The sequence below is a fragment of the Eptatretus burgeri genome, chromosome 7 (genome assembly GCF_056783735.1).
Source record: "Eptatretus burgeri isolate ZD-2024b chromosome 7, Ebu_testis_v1, whole genome shotgun sequence".
Classification (NCBI taxonomy): Eukaryota; Metazoa; Chordata; class Myxini; order Myxiniformes; family Myxinidae; genus Eptatretus; species Eptatretus burgeri.
Genome location: NC_140967.1, coordinates 97290712 through 97305660, shown reverse-complemented (window position 1 = coordinate 97305660; position 14949 = coordinate 97290712). Strand labels below are relative to the sequence as shown.

At 44.1% G+C, this 14949-nt stretch overlaps 2 protein-coding genes across 4 annotated transcripts in view; one reads left to right on the top strand and one right to left on the bottom strand.

The window, feature by feature from the left end:
• The window catches only part of TRIP11 (thyroid hormone receptor interactor 11), a 102498-nt gene that overhangs the window by 29027 nt on the left and 58522 nt on the right, over positions 1 to 14949 (bottom strand). For all 3 annotated transcript variants that reach the window (XR_015060403.1, XM_085889718.1, XM_085889719.1), the window contains exons 11-12: positions 11826 to 14906; positions 8174 to 8314 (exon numbers count right to left, since the gene is read on the bottom strand). Coding sequence is in view for 2 of the 3 variants with exons in the window: in XM_085889718.1 (XP_085745844.1) it covers positions 8174 to 8314; positions 11826 to 14906 (3222 nt within the window). In the remaining variant the exon portion in view is untranslated. The remainder of the gene's footprint in view (positions 1 to 8173; positions 8315 to 11825; positions 14907 to 14949) is intronic.
• Positions 1 to 14949, top strand: part of BBS1 (Bardet-Biedl syndrome 1) — a 90073-nt gene that overhangs the window by 50629 nt on the left and 24495 nt on the right. The gene's annotated exons all lie outside the window — the stretch shown is intronic.

Genomic DNA, 14949 nt, shown 5'->3' with positions numbered 1-14949 from the left:
ATTGGCGCGCTGCGATTTTCAATGTGGCCTCCATGGCAGCCATCTTGAAATTGGTTTCCGTCGATTTTGAGGAGAACGCCTTGTCCGATTAAATCCATTTTTGCTGGGTATGTTGGGGTTGAGTAGAGGAAGGTTCCTTTTGAAAATGGGCATGCTGCGATTTTCAATATGGCCACCATCTTGAAATTAGTTTGCGTCAAGGGGCTGAGGGGTTACGCCCGCTTTGCGGTGCTATTTTTATATATGCGGCCCGTCTCACCGGGCACAGAGTCCCTCCAAGCTCACCCCGCCCCACTTGCGCACCGTTACCATGACAACCCGTGCGCTCGAAAAAGGGCGGGCGTCAGCGCCCGCGAAGGAAATATGTGCATAAATGTGTCTGTCGTAAAGAAAAAAGCTTCCCATAAGAGAGGGGATCTATTCTTTACCCTTCTCAACGCATAACATTTAAGATCCCATTAGACATGGGGATGGGGCTAATCTGAACATGCATTTAAGGAAATAACTGTCTGAGGACCTGGATGTGTGGATGCATTCATCAGACCGGATTCTGAAATCCGTAACAATATGTTTTACATTCAAACTCGGGTACATCACAAGGGACACCAAGCAACAGCTTCCACATAGGTGTGCGCATGTATTCATGAAGAAAATAACACCCCAGGATGCTTAGGGTCATGTATAAAAATGCCGCACAGGCCTGGTTGCCTATAATTATGGCTAACATATGGCTGCAAGAGGAGATGCCCCAATGCCCCCATCCACAGAGCACATGTGGTCACCTAATGGTTTGATGAGCATAACACTGATGTTATATGTCGTGGCCTTCTCAGTCACCAGATCTGAACCCAATCGAGCATTTATGGGATATTCTGGAATGACGCACGAGACAGTGTTTTCCACCTCTATCAAACAGGTGTGAGTTGATTGACTTTCTCGTGGAATAATGGTGCCGCATCCCTCCTTCAGAATTCCAGACATTAGTGGACTCCATGCCACGGCGCATACAGGCCGAACTGGCTGCACGTGGTGGCCCAACGCCCTATTAAGTGACTTTACATTGGTGTTTCCATTTTTTTGTTCACTACCTGTAGTTCACATACTATATGAAATAAACAAACATACATATTAAATTGGAGGGAGCAAAAAGCGGGTTTATTCATTCGTTTTTACCAAACCTGATAAAAAAACACTATTCGAGAGATTGTCAATGACACAAAATACACCAGAATACTGAGAGAGTTGTTTATTGATGAGTAATGATAAGGAGGTTCCAAGTAAGAAGCTGCAAACTCGGTGATTGTGGTGATACATACACCTATGGCCTATGGGGAGCATATGCCACAGCGCATCGCTGTGTCCATTTTTCCGCCGGTACTCCAAGCCCAGGGGCCTCCATCTGGCCATCCCCATCTCTTTGGGATAGGACATTCCAGGCACCCCCCTGAAGGGATCACCATCTGGTGGACAACACGTCAGCACCACCCCAACACACACCACAGTGTATTTTGCAGAGTGAAGTGTTTTGTGGTGGCCGGAGTGCAAATCCAGAGTGAAGATTGTGGTGATATGATATTAAACAAGTCTGGAGATGGCAATGGTTCACGAGCGGTATTTGACGATGTAGATTGTTTCAGAAGTCATGGATGAGACAATGTGATAATTTTTGACCAAATTATAAAAATGATCAACATGATGTGGTACGGGTGACAGGTTTCATTTCGTTTCGTTCAACAACCGTTTTGTTCAACAACAAAAACCCGGTTTCGTTCAACAACTTTCAAAATTTGACCTTTGCATAACCTTTAAAGGTCACAAAACAATGTTGTGGACATTAAAATAAGGAAACAGGATACGTGCTATAGCTTACTGGAGTTAGTTTGTCGAAGAGGGTCGAAAACCCGGTTCGATTCCCACAACTTTGAAAATTTGACCTTTGTGAACTTTAAAGGTCAAAGGTCAAGGATTATGACCTTTTTGTGCAAAACGTCCTCTGGAACATTATAACGTCATATAGGCTATATGGCATTTCGCACTCCTCGGATTATCCATACTTTGATGAAATCAGCGTAAAAACAAACTTGAAGGGGGCGCCACGGGCAAGGTGTTTGAGATAGACCAAAATGGTTTCAAGACTTTAGGTGGAGAATGACCTCAAGATTATGCATAAAAAATATTGTCACCCGAGCTCTCAAAGTTTGGGCGGTCGTATGATTTTTATGTCAAAATTCGCAATTTTTTAAGTTCGTGACCTCGTGACCTTGACCTTGGGACGAAAATGAAAAATCGAGCTCCGTGGGGCTATGCAGGTGCCATTGGGCGAACCAAATACTGAAACCCCTGTGAGATTCGACAAACCCCCTTGGAGAAGATGCAAATTGAAATCGGCCACCCCCTAAAAACACGTTTTTTGGGCGTGGCTCCACCCATAATGGGTGCAACACGCCCATTCTCAGGAAAACACAATATGATCATGATATAAACCTCCCACCAAAATTTTATCAGAATCGGATCAATACCCACGGAACTATGCTCAGGACAGACAGACAGACAGACAAGCCGGTAGGCGGACATGGGCAGTCGCTTACCCAATAGAACCGGACACGATGGGTCCATTCGATGGGGAATGACCTGAGGATTAAGCACAAGAAAATTCATGATTCCAGCTTCAAGGGTTAATGCTGCAGATTGTTTTTTCATTAAAATACCCCCCACATTTAGAGGTTTTTCGGCCGTTGCTAGGCAATGGAGGGGTCCATAGCAACGGTTCTTTCTCACACATAACTAGGACATACCATTAACCTACCATACCAGTTTCATGTATATCTGACTCATAGTCTCTGAGATATAACGAAGTTCGTTTTTTTATTGTTTTCGACCAGAGTTCATTCAAAGTCTATCTTCTCCGACAGTTTTCGTAGGATCCGGCTGGAAATTTTTGACAATATGGCTGAATGTACTGCCCACAGTCGCTCGTGGCCCGATTTTTGAAAAAATTGATTTTTTATGATTTTTAAAAAATTTCAAAGTCCCGTTGCTAGGCAATGGTGGTGTCCATAGCAACAGTTCTCATTTGCACACAACTAGGTCATGGTATGAACCTACCAACCAAGTTTCATCGAAATCGCCATTGTATTAACTGAAATCGCCATTTTAAATACTGATAATAAGGGTAGAACAAATCTCAAAAAAAATTTTTTTTGACTAGATTGACTACCCAACAGACAAGCCGGTAGGCAGACATGGGCAGTCCACTACCCAATATAACCTGACGCGATGGGCCCATTCGATGGGGAATGACCTGATGATTAAGCACAAGAAAATTCATGATTCCAGCTTCAAGGGTAAATGCTGCAGATTGTTTTTTCGTTAAAATACACCCACATTTAGAGGTTTTTCGGCCGTTGCTATGCAACGGAGGGGTCCATAGCAACGGTTCTTTCTCACACATAACTAGGACATACCATGAACATACCATACCAGTTTCATGAATATCTGACTCATTGTCTCTGAGATATAATGAACTTCGTTTTTTTATTGTTTTCGACCAGGGTTCATTCAAAGTCTATCTTCTCATACAGTTTTCATAGGATCCGGCTGGAAATTTTTGACAATATGGCTGAATGTACTGCCCACAGTCGCTCGTGGTCCAATTTTTGGAAAAATTAATTTTTTATGATTTTTCAACAATTTCAAAGTCCCGTTGCTGGGCAACGGTGGTGTCCATAGCAACGGTTCTCATTTGCACACAACTAGGTCATGGTATGAACCCACCAACCAAGTTTCATCAAAATCGCCATTGTATTAACGGAGCACTGGACCGAACAGAGGGGCAGACAGACAGATAAACAAGCCGGTAGGTGGACATGGGTAGTCGACTACCCAATATAACCTGACGCGATGGGCCCGTTCGATGGGGAATGGCCTGAGGATTAAGCACAAGAAAATTCATGATTCTAGCTTCAAGGGTTAATGCTGCAGATCGTTTTTTCGTTAAAATACCCCCACATTTAGAGGTTTTTCGGCCGTTGCTATGCAACGGAGGGGTCCATAGCAACGGTTCTTTCTCACACATAATTAGGATAGACCATGAACATACCATACCAGTTTCATGTATATCTGACTCGTAGTCTCTGAGATATAACGAACTTCGTTTTTTTTATTGTTTTCGACCAGGGTTCATTCAAAGTCTATCTTCTCCGACAGTTTTCATAGAATCCGGCTGGAAATTTTTGACAATATGGCTGAATGTACTACCCACAGTTGCTCGTGGCCCGATTTTTGATTTTCAAAAAAATGAATTTTTTATGATTTTTCAAAAATTTCAAAGTCCCGTTGCTAGGCAACGGTGGTGTACATAGCAACGGTTCTCATTTGCACACAACTAGGTCATGGTATGAACCTACCAACCAAGTTTCATCGAAATCGCCATTGTATTAACTGAAATCGCCATTTTATATACTGATAATAAGGGTAGAAAAAAAAATCACAAATTTTTTTTTTTGACTCGATCGACTACCCAACATATCGACTGAAATACTGATAATAAGGGTAGAACAAATTTCAAAAAAAAAATTTTCGACGAGATTGACGACCCAACAGACAAGCCAGAAGGCGACATGGCTGTTCGCTCTAGATGGAAAGCTGGCCAACGCGACTAGCCGATATTCATGTACATGCTATCAATCCATTTCATTCTTTGACAATCAAATGGCCACGGCACGATGATCAGAGTACAAATTAGCGAAAGTTAGAGTATACATGTATGGGAGATTTTCGTAATTTGTATATTGTTCAGGAATCAGTACATGATCCAGCTGAGCAGTGCTTCGTTTCGGTCCATGATGGGAAGGAATTAGGTTCAATTGAGTGCAGAAAGCATCAATTTTATTACGTCCGCTGGCTTGTAAAAAAAAAAAAAAAAAAAAATCAGCATTTGGATCTCCAACTGCAATCTTATTTACTCAGATGTTTTCTCGCAGTTTTTCGAAGCCTGGGCGTACACATGCCAGGTGCACGTATGACCCTGATTATGGAAATATGCCATAGTGCCGGGAATGGAAGTTGTAGAACCCATTGGGGCCTATATGCCTGTGAACTTTTACTATCATCGGATAAGGCACCTTGGAGATATGGCCGAGTTCGCTCGAATTTTGATGATTTTAAAGTTATTTTCGCTTCTGGCAACCTTGATGATGAAAATAGGCAAAAGTGTCATTAAGAAAAGTTGTAGAACTCATTGAGGGCTATGAATATCTGAAGTTTCACTGTCATCACGAGTAGCGCCTACAAGATATGGCAGAATCTGCCGAATTTTGATGATTTTAACATATTTTCGCTTAGGCCTGTCACATTTGTTCTACGGCGAGGATACGGCGGCCGTACGCCCTCTGAATTGACAGAAACGTGCGGCGGCCGCAGAGTTTCTGCGGTGGCCTCAGGGTGGCCCTACGCCATTTGGCTATCTTTTACAGGCCGTAGGGGTCGCCGTGGAATTATAACGCCGAGTTATAACTTTTTTCATTTCTACGTTCGCCGTAGCAATTCGACAAGCCGAAACAAAAAAAACTGGTAATAAAAATAAAAAATGAACCCACTCGTTACCGTCCGTCTGGCCACACGTTCGCCTTAGACCCCCCCCCCCCCCCGCGGTCGCCTTGCGGGCACCTTGAAGCTACCTTGCGTCTGCCTTGAAAATTCTATGGCCACTGCAGGCCATATGGCCTTATTATTATGGCCTTAAGGGCATTATGGCCCTTAAGGTCACCGTGTGACATCAAATCAAAGACCGTACGGCAACCCCACGTTTTCAGTCTCCACAATTTCTAAATACGCCGTCCGGCTCCCCAAAAAATAAAAACATGTGTGACTGCTACATTGTGTGACCGTGGAAATACTGCGGCCGCCGTATAATTGCTAGTGGCCGTAGATTTTGGAGACCCCACGGCCGCCGTGGCAAATGTGACAGGCCTCATAGCAACCCTCATGATGGAAATAAGTGAATGTGCCAAGAAGAAAAGTTGTAGAACTCATGGAAAGCTATGAATCTGTGAAGATTCCCTGTCATCAGAGAAAATCCCAAGGAGATATGGCAGAATTTGTCGAATTTTGATGATTTTCAGCAGTTTTTCGCTTCTGGCAACCCTGATGATAGGTCTTCGGAAATGAAAATTGGTACACTTGTAGTACTCTCCAAGACCTATGAGCATGTCAAGTTTCATTGCTATAGGTTGAATAGTTCAAAAGTTATCAAGGATATCGATTTTTTTTCGAAATGTGATGGAGTAGCTAGCTCATCAGTGATTAATGGAGAAACTAAAAGAGATAGATCTGAGGATTCAACATATGAAATGTAGGTAATGACCTCAAGATTAAGCACAATAAATATGATAATCACAGCCCTCTTAGTTTGCACCCAGAAACCCGCCTTGTGAAATTTCAGGCATGTTTCCAAAGAGACTAACAAATGGCAGCCCTGGTAATTCCATTTATCCATTCGCTAAAGATATTATATTTTTATATGATGCTGTAAGACATTCTCCTTGGGCACAAAAAAACCGGTCCCTCGGAGGTCCAGTTTCGGAGGTATTGATTTTTTTGTACAGTCCACAATAAGTGTACGATGTACGATAAAGTATTTTAGCTGTTGCTAAGCAACGGAGGTGTGCAGAGCAACCATTCATTTTTGTGTACATGCCAGCCACATTGTACACATTTCACCCAAGTTTCATCAAAATCAGACTCTTTCTCTTAGAGATATTCGCAATAAACCGTTTCTGAAATGTTCGACATGTACTCGCCCAAAACCTATCTCCTCCTACAAATATTTTTTGTTAGGTCTGCAAATTGGCATGAAGGGAGCAAGATAGATTGCGCACAGAACTCTAAGCTTCGATTTTTCTTTTTTTGATTTTTTGACCACTTTAAAGGGCCTTGCTAGAGCCCGGTGTCCCATATTCGAAAGCACACGATTCCCAAAAATATTGGTCCGACCTACCAAATTTCATTGGAATCGGTTGAGTGGTTTAGCCCCAAGGCTTGACCAAAGTTTCGCGGACAGACAGATGGAAATGTCCAGAATAAGAGTGCTCTAGAGCGAGCAGCCAACAGACAGACAAACATATCAACGGAAATACTGATAATAAGGGTAGAAAAAAAAAAATCTCAAATTTTTTTTTTTTCAACTAGATCGACTACCCAACAGACACACAACCATAAGGAATATAGATAGTGGTCACTTACTGACTCGTGAACCAATATTTAATGATCAATGTAAGAATGCCCTTTTGCATTTATGAGTGGGGTGGAGAGAGGAGACAGAGAATTGGGGTTTGGAGGGGGGAGTGGAGAGCAAAGATGGGACAGTAAAGGGGGGGGCAGGGATTGAGGACTTTTGATAGGGATGAGGGATTTGAAGGCTTGGAGCGTTGAAAGGGGAGGTTGAGGACTTGGGGTTTGTGGTTCGGGAGGGGGGAGAGTTGAAGATTGAAGTCACATTTTACCATGCGCGGATGTTCCGCAGGTCTTGTTAGTACTCCTTATTTTAATCTCACCAAATTGATTTTCAAACTGTAAATTCAGCATGACACAAAATTCACACAAGACAGATCTGTCATTTAAGATCAAAAGAGGGGGCAGTGGTAAAATCAATTTATGGGGTATGGTTAAAAAACAAAAGTTTTTGATAGTTTGTAAGAAAATATTTAAAAGGAAATGAAAGATGGCAAAACAAAACACAGGAGCAGAACAGGCAGGTTTGCTTGTGTGAAAATGTCTGACAGGACGGTGGAGAGATGGTGCACTCACCTCTGAGCTGTATAGCCTGGATTTGAACCAGACCCAGTGCTAAACTCTCATCCTCGTGTTTTGTATACAGGATGAGTCATCAATGTGCGTCGTCCCTCGGATGGACGTTAAATCTGGCGTCCCAACTGCCAACATTAGTTTGTGGAGGTTAAAGGTCCCACGGTGTTTTTTCATGAAAAGTAGGTGAGCTATCACTGGCACCCTGTACAAATTGCAAATTCCTGCCAAAATCAAATCCAGTTGAACATGAGATCTGGCCGTTCGGTTCATGAAAGACTCGGGCCAAGCGTCTCCCGTGGCCGACCCCAGAAGAACAGTGTGTGTGTGTGTTCAATGAGTAGTGGTTGCTTTGTGTGAAAATCCCCACCTCTGCTTGAAGAGAGCCAATTTCCACCTGCTTCTGCTTCAGGGACACCACCATCTGGTCACGTTCCTGCTGAAAGGCCACGGCCTGTTGCTCCTTGATTTGCATTTCCTGCAAAAGCTGGTTCAATTCCCCAGCCTTTCCCTGCAGAACCACACAAAATCCATAACACAACCACCTCATTCTCTCCTTTGCATATTCCACTTCCCTCTTGTTCCTTGTTCAAGAAACACCCTGCCTTGTAATCATTAGTGGTTAATTTACAGATAACTGGCAAATACCACCCGTCGGGAATACTAGAAGGGGCGAGAGAGAAAGAAAGGGGAGGGAGGGGGGGGAAATCGAGAGAGAAAAAGAGAGAGGGGGAGCGGCGAGAATGGATGATGGAGGACCAGAGAGAGAGAGAGAGAGAGAGAGAGAGAGAGAGAGAGAGAGAGAGAGAGAGAGAGAGAGAGAGAGAGAGAGAGAGAGAGAGAGAGAGAGTGGGAACAGATCAGAACAGAATATAATGAAAGCAGATCGCACAAAAAGGTGAGAATGTGATCTTGTGTTTTAAAAAAAAAAGAAGAAAAAAAATGTCAAAACCTTTTCAGTGGGCCGACCGGATGACAAAGGCACCGTGGGGCCGCACTGCAGGTGTGTGGGGACTGAACTTTGTACTTTGATCCACCAACCAATTATTACAAAGGAGAATAGGATGTATTTTTGGTTGGGTTTAACAGAGTGACAGTTAACACCGTATGTACTTTTGCCTGTGAATTAACACTGTAAGTAGCATGGGGTAGCGCAGGTGACAACTGCATATGTAATACCTCATCATTCACTTCACCTTACCAAGTCGCTCACTCGGCACTGGCACGTCGTAAAAAGACATGTGTTAACACCGTGGGGACACACGGCAGGTCTCTCTCAAAATACCACCCATCACTAGCAAACCTGTCGCTTCGCTGATGGGAATACGAAGAGAGGGGGAAGTGAGGGGGATGGGGGAGCAAGGGGGGGCAAGTAGGGAGGGAAAGGGGGGTGTTCTCAACTTGCGTTTGGTAGGGGAACTTGAGGGGGAAAATGGTGGGGGTTCTCAACTTGAGCTTGGTAGAACGACTTGAGAAGGGGGGGGGGGTTGACTTGCATTTTGTAGGGGGACTTGAGGGGAAATTGAGGTGGAGGAGGAAGGGTTACCTAGACTGTAGGTTATGTTTACCTAGAGTCTAACTTACCCCCTTACACCTTGTGGAGGTATATAAAAGAGAGGGAGACTTGAGGGGTCGGGGTTAGTTTACCCCTTTACCTCATGGAGGCAAAAGAGGATAAGGCAAAAAGAGGACTTGAGGGGATGGGGAGGGGAGGGTTCATCTCCTCCACTATCATAGGCAGGCTGATTCATCAATGTGTTTGCCATCCCTCAGCTGGATGGAGAACTGGATGTCCCATCTGCCGGCATAAGTACAGGATTGAACGAAATTGGGTACGTTCAACCAGCACATTCAAACAGCCGGGGTTCAAACAGCACATACCATTTTTAAAGAGATTATAGCATAGGCTTCCCTTGAGGAATGAGACTCGAACTGCGGTTGGCACCGTGTACCCATAACATGGAACTGGAACTCTCCGAGGTGTTAATTACTGTTACTATTAAGGTTTTGTCTAATCTAAAATTTTAAATTTTTGTCAGATTTAACTAAGACAATGGAACACATGTTTATATTTATGTATAATACTTTGTTTGACTTTTCTTATCACAGCAGTTGTCATTTTTGAAAATAAAATTACAAATTGGCTTTCAAGACGGTGTTATGGTGATAAAGTAATTACACCATTGTTGATTATCGCCATGGCTTGCAAATGAACAAACATCGAAGAATACCGCTCAAGGTTGAGCAACAAAGTCATTAGAATAAATGTTTTTTTGTTTTTTTTTTGTATACCTTGTCGAGGCTCGTATGAGAGCTAACACACAACGCACAGCAAGGCGGGCATGAGACAAGAGGGGTAGGAGTGGGAAGGACAAAACGGTGGAGAACAGAGACATTAGGAGATCTGTGGAAGGGAGAGGGATGGGGTGGGGAACATGGGGAATACAAGATGGACATTACAGGGACTTTCAGGAAGGAAGGCAGGAATTTGAAGGAGGTGGGCTTGGCATGGATTTAGGCGAAAAGACAAATATTTAAGCAAATGAAAAGGAAAGAATGGTGAAAAAGAGGTGTGTTCCAGGGTCCTTTCCAGGGTGAAACAGGGTACTGAGCAGCTTGAGCTTGTAGAGCGCTCGCCAAGTGGCTTAAGCACTCAAGCAAGCACTCCAACAAAACGGTTGAATTGGAATGGCTGGCTTGGCAAGCTAATTGGAAATGGGACACCACCCCCCCTCCCCCCACCCCTCCCCACCCCTCCCCAAGCACCTTCATCAACGCAAAAACAAAAACTGGTGTAAAACAAAAACAAAAACTGCTCTGATCCTCAAATCTGAAAACAATTTCGATTATCTACTTTAATTCGTTTGTGAGGCCATTGTGAGAGGCCAAGACAAGGCATTGTTGAGCAGGCCAAAACAAAATTGTGGCTTTAGACACCTGTAAGGTGCCAGCAGTCTGGCCAAGATGGCATGCCACCATCTTGGAAAGGCTTTTTTTTCTTCTTCTTTTTTCTTTTTTTTTTAATGAGCACCCCATTAATTATCTTCAAAAGGGGTGTTTAAATTTACTCAAATACCCAGTTTTCAGTCATGCACTCCCTTGGAGTTCCTTCAGTATGCATGCAAAGCTTTGGGCCCCTAGGTTTCATGGTTTTGGAATTATGGAGGAGACACACGTCAGTGTGACACACTGACTGACATTATTATTATAGAAGATTATAGATATGTCTGAGCTATGTCTGACCACGATATTTAATAAACTGTTCTCTTTTATGTGAAATGTCCAAATGTCAGTGATGGGACATCAACATCGAGTCCAATGCTGTTCAAAACAAATAAAGACTAGAGCGAAGTCGATGGCATGCCAAAGCAAATCCCCACGCTTCCCACGTAAAGCAAAGTTAAAAGATGGCAAAAAGTTACAGCAGGAATAACCCAATATCAAATTTTGAGTTAAATAATTTTTTCCCTATTTGACCCCTGTGACCCCAAGTCTCCACCCTCTGGGGCAATGAACTGGGGGTCAAATCCAAAAATTAATAACATTTCATGCATCCCCAATGTTGATTGCATCTACAAAGTTTCATTTAAAAATAGTTTTAAAATGTGCACAGAAAGGCATTTTTTGGTTTTTGACCCCACCCCACAGGGCGGGGCAAAAATGACACTGCTCTCGCACCTATGTACCATGTGGTGATCATAACTTCCAAATTTGGTGAATGCATGTACAACCATTTCGGAGGAGATAGCGTGATGGACAGACAGACAGACAGATAGAGCCGATTACAATGTCCCTCCTGTTTTTCTTTTTCAAAAAGCGTGGGGGATAAAAAGATTAATTGCCCCTCCACCCATGAAATACTTGAATAAAGGTAACAGGTAGACCACCGTGATAAAGGACAGGCACAGAGGTTTTACGAGGTATGCCCCTTGTTCTTGACTAGAAACCGAAAACCCTGATTTATCATCATGTGATGTGGAGTAGAAATGTGTAGCTGCAAAGGGAGAACAACACGTACACACCTGTTCCTTTTCTTTCAGAAGGTTCTCAAGTGCCAGAGCTTTCTCACGAGCAGACTGAGCTTCAAACTCGTGCTCACGGAACAGCATCGAAAGCCTCATATTCGCTTCCTGTAGCGTTCCAAATTCCATTTCCTTCTCATAGGCCTGCTGGCCTAACCGCTCGTTCTCTTCCTTTAGTTGTGCCGAATCCTGCTCGAAGCAGTCCGCACGATCTTTCAACTTGACAATGGCCTGTCGCAGAAGTTCCCCTTCGGCCTGGTGCTCTCGCAGCCTCTCCGTGTGTTCCGATATCTGGTCACTCTTGCTTTTTAGAAGCAAATCTTTTTCACGCAACACCTTAACTTGGTTGTCCAGCTTTGCTTGCAAGGCCTCGGTGTCACTTGTAGTGACAGGTGCTTTTGCGGTGTGCAGTGTTCTGTTTTCCATCATAGCTGCCTCCAAAGCTATCTCTGCATCATTCAATGCATTTTTCAGCTTTTGAATCTCCACCACCTGCACAGCATCACTGTTCTCACTAAATTCTGCTGTCAACTTCAAACCTCCTGAGGAACGTTCTTTTTCTTTCACAATCCATTCATTTTGGTTTCCATCTTCACATTCGTTTAATTTTGTCCCATCTCCTGCATCTTCTTCAAGCCTGTCTTGGTCATAAAACCTCCCTTCAGCTGGCTTTGTAAGACCATGCTCCACAGTCTCCATGAGACGCTGTCCTGTCGTCCTAAGTACGGCCAAGCCACGCTGTGTGATCGTCAGCTCATCCCGAAGACGATGCAAGTGCTGTTCATGCTCCTCGTGACCTTGCACAAGACCGTCGTAACTATGTTGGAGGTTAGTACTGAGCACCGCATCGCCCGCCGCCCGTTTCGCCAACTCTTCCACTTCGTCCTGCAGCTGTGCCGCTTCACTTTGCAGGTTGTGTACAGAAGTAAGGGCCTGTTGCTTCCATTCCTCCACCTTCTTCACTTGTTGCCTTAATCCCTCACATTCCTGAAGCAAAGAAATATACTGAAGCGAGGTCACATTGCTATTTTCCACCTCTGACACACCTGGTGCACCATCGCTTGCACTACCTGAGAGATTGCTACCAATGCCTCGACCATCAACATCCTCTCTGCCCTGCAACACGATCAATAGAGTTTGACATTTTTGTGTCAGGGCATCATTCTCAATGTCCTTCTCTCGCACAAGACGTGCCAAATTTTGTATTGCTTCCCTCGTCATGTCTTCTCCCTGTCCCCCCTCAGTCAAACGTCTATTGTCTTCCAGCGCTCGTCGGAGAGCAGTCTCCTTCGCGGCAATTACATCCATGAGTTGGTGTTGCTCCGAGCGCAGCGAAGCTATTTCCTGAGCCTTGTCATTGAGCACGAGTAACACCTGGTCTCGATCTGCAGTCAGAGAATTCACCTGCTGCTGGAAATGCATTTCAGCTGTGCCCTCAGTTGAAGGAATCACCTGGGATTGCAACATCCATATCTCTTCATCTTTCTGGTGCACAATCTGTGTCAGGTTCCTGATTTCCTCATGTACTGCTGTCAGATCATTCAGCTCGCATCTCAGTGACAAGTTCTTTGCATTGAGAAGTTTTATTTCCTGGTCTTTCTCCTGGATCCCCCGCATGAGTGTTTCTACTTCGACTTTGGACAAGTCATGCTTCTCGCTTTTGTCCATCTGTTCCACCCCTTGCTTGCTCACTTCATCTAAAGCTAGCAGAGATCCTGACATGCCAAGGACATTGGTCCTTTGTGGCCCCGTGAGAGTTTCTTTTTGCACGTAAAGTTCAAGATTTTTCTCGGCGATGAGCTGCTCATAAGTAGCGACCAACCTGTTTTGCTCAGTCTTGCACTGCTCAAGCATAGACGTCTGGTGCTGCAACTTTTGCTCGTACTCTGACGAAGTCTGTTTATGCTCCTCAATAATTTGGTTCTGTTGTTTTACGCCAATCTGCAATTCGCACATCTTTCCATTCAGCTGTGTGATCTCGGCCTCCAGCTCTGTGATGGTGTTAATGGTCTTGGACTCCACAGCAGGTGGTGGCTGGTTCTGTTGGTCCTTCAGCCGATCGATCTCCTCCTTCAGGTGGCTTTTCTCCTCCTTCATGACACTCAGTTGTTTCTCTTTTTCTTCAGTGCTTTGTCGAAGCTGTTGCACCTCATCAAGCAGTCGGTTACTTTGCTCTTTCATACTCTCAATGCTTGCACATCTTTTATTCAACTTTAGCAAAGCCTCCTCTTTCTCCTTAACGAGTTCTTGCAACTGCTGCTGCCCCTCAACAGAGGACATCAACATTTCCCTCGTTTCACAGAGGTCAATTTGTAACTGCTCAATAGTTCCTTTTAACTCCACCAATGTAACATCTTTATCTTCGTTGTTTTTGAGAAGACGTTCTTGTTCATGCCTCAGGAGGCTATTTTCTTGTTTATGCTTATGCACCATTTCATTCATAGTCTCTTCATACTTCTGGGCCTGAATGAGCAATCTGTCCTGTGTTTCCTTCAACTCCACTTCCACCTGTGACATTCCTGGATGATTTTCTGCCTCCAGGTTTATCTCTTCCTCTGTCCACACACCCTGTATGCCACTTGCCTTACCTTCCACCGTTTGGTCAAAAAGTGTCCCTTGCTCAAACTCCATCTTTTTCAAAGACTTTTGCAGTTCTTCATTAAGTTGTCTTACTTTAACAAGTTCAGCTTCCAATCGAACAACCTCCAACCGAGTCTGATCGTTCACACCTTCTGGAATGCAAACACAACTCTGCTCTTTCTGCTTCTTCAAATCTTCTTGGCCAAAAGCAGAAGTGCTTCCTTCATCCTCTTTCAGTCGGCTTTGCATCTTCTGTTCCATTTGTAACTTGGTTAACATGGACGCATTAGCTGCAGCCGCATCTTGAGCAATTGTCAGCTCATGCGTAGAATCTGCCAATGCCCGAGTCAGATTGTTCCGTTGTTCCGTTAATTTATCCAGATGGGATTTCAAATCGATTACCTCCGCCCTCAGATGTTCAGCCTCAGTATCATGCTGGGCTGTTTGTTCTTCAGCTTCCATAAGCTGTCTCCCCATGTTCTCCTTCATGGTGATCATGTGCTGCACACAGGCCACAGTCAGAAAGTCTTTGACCGCAACAAAA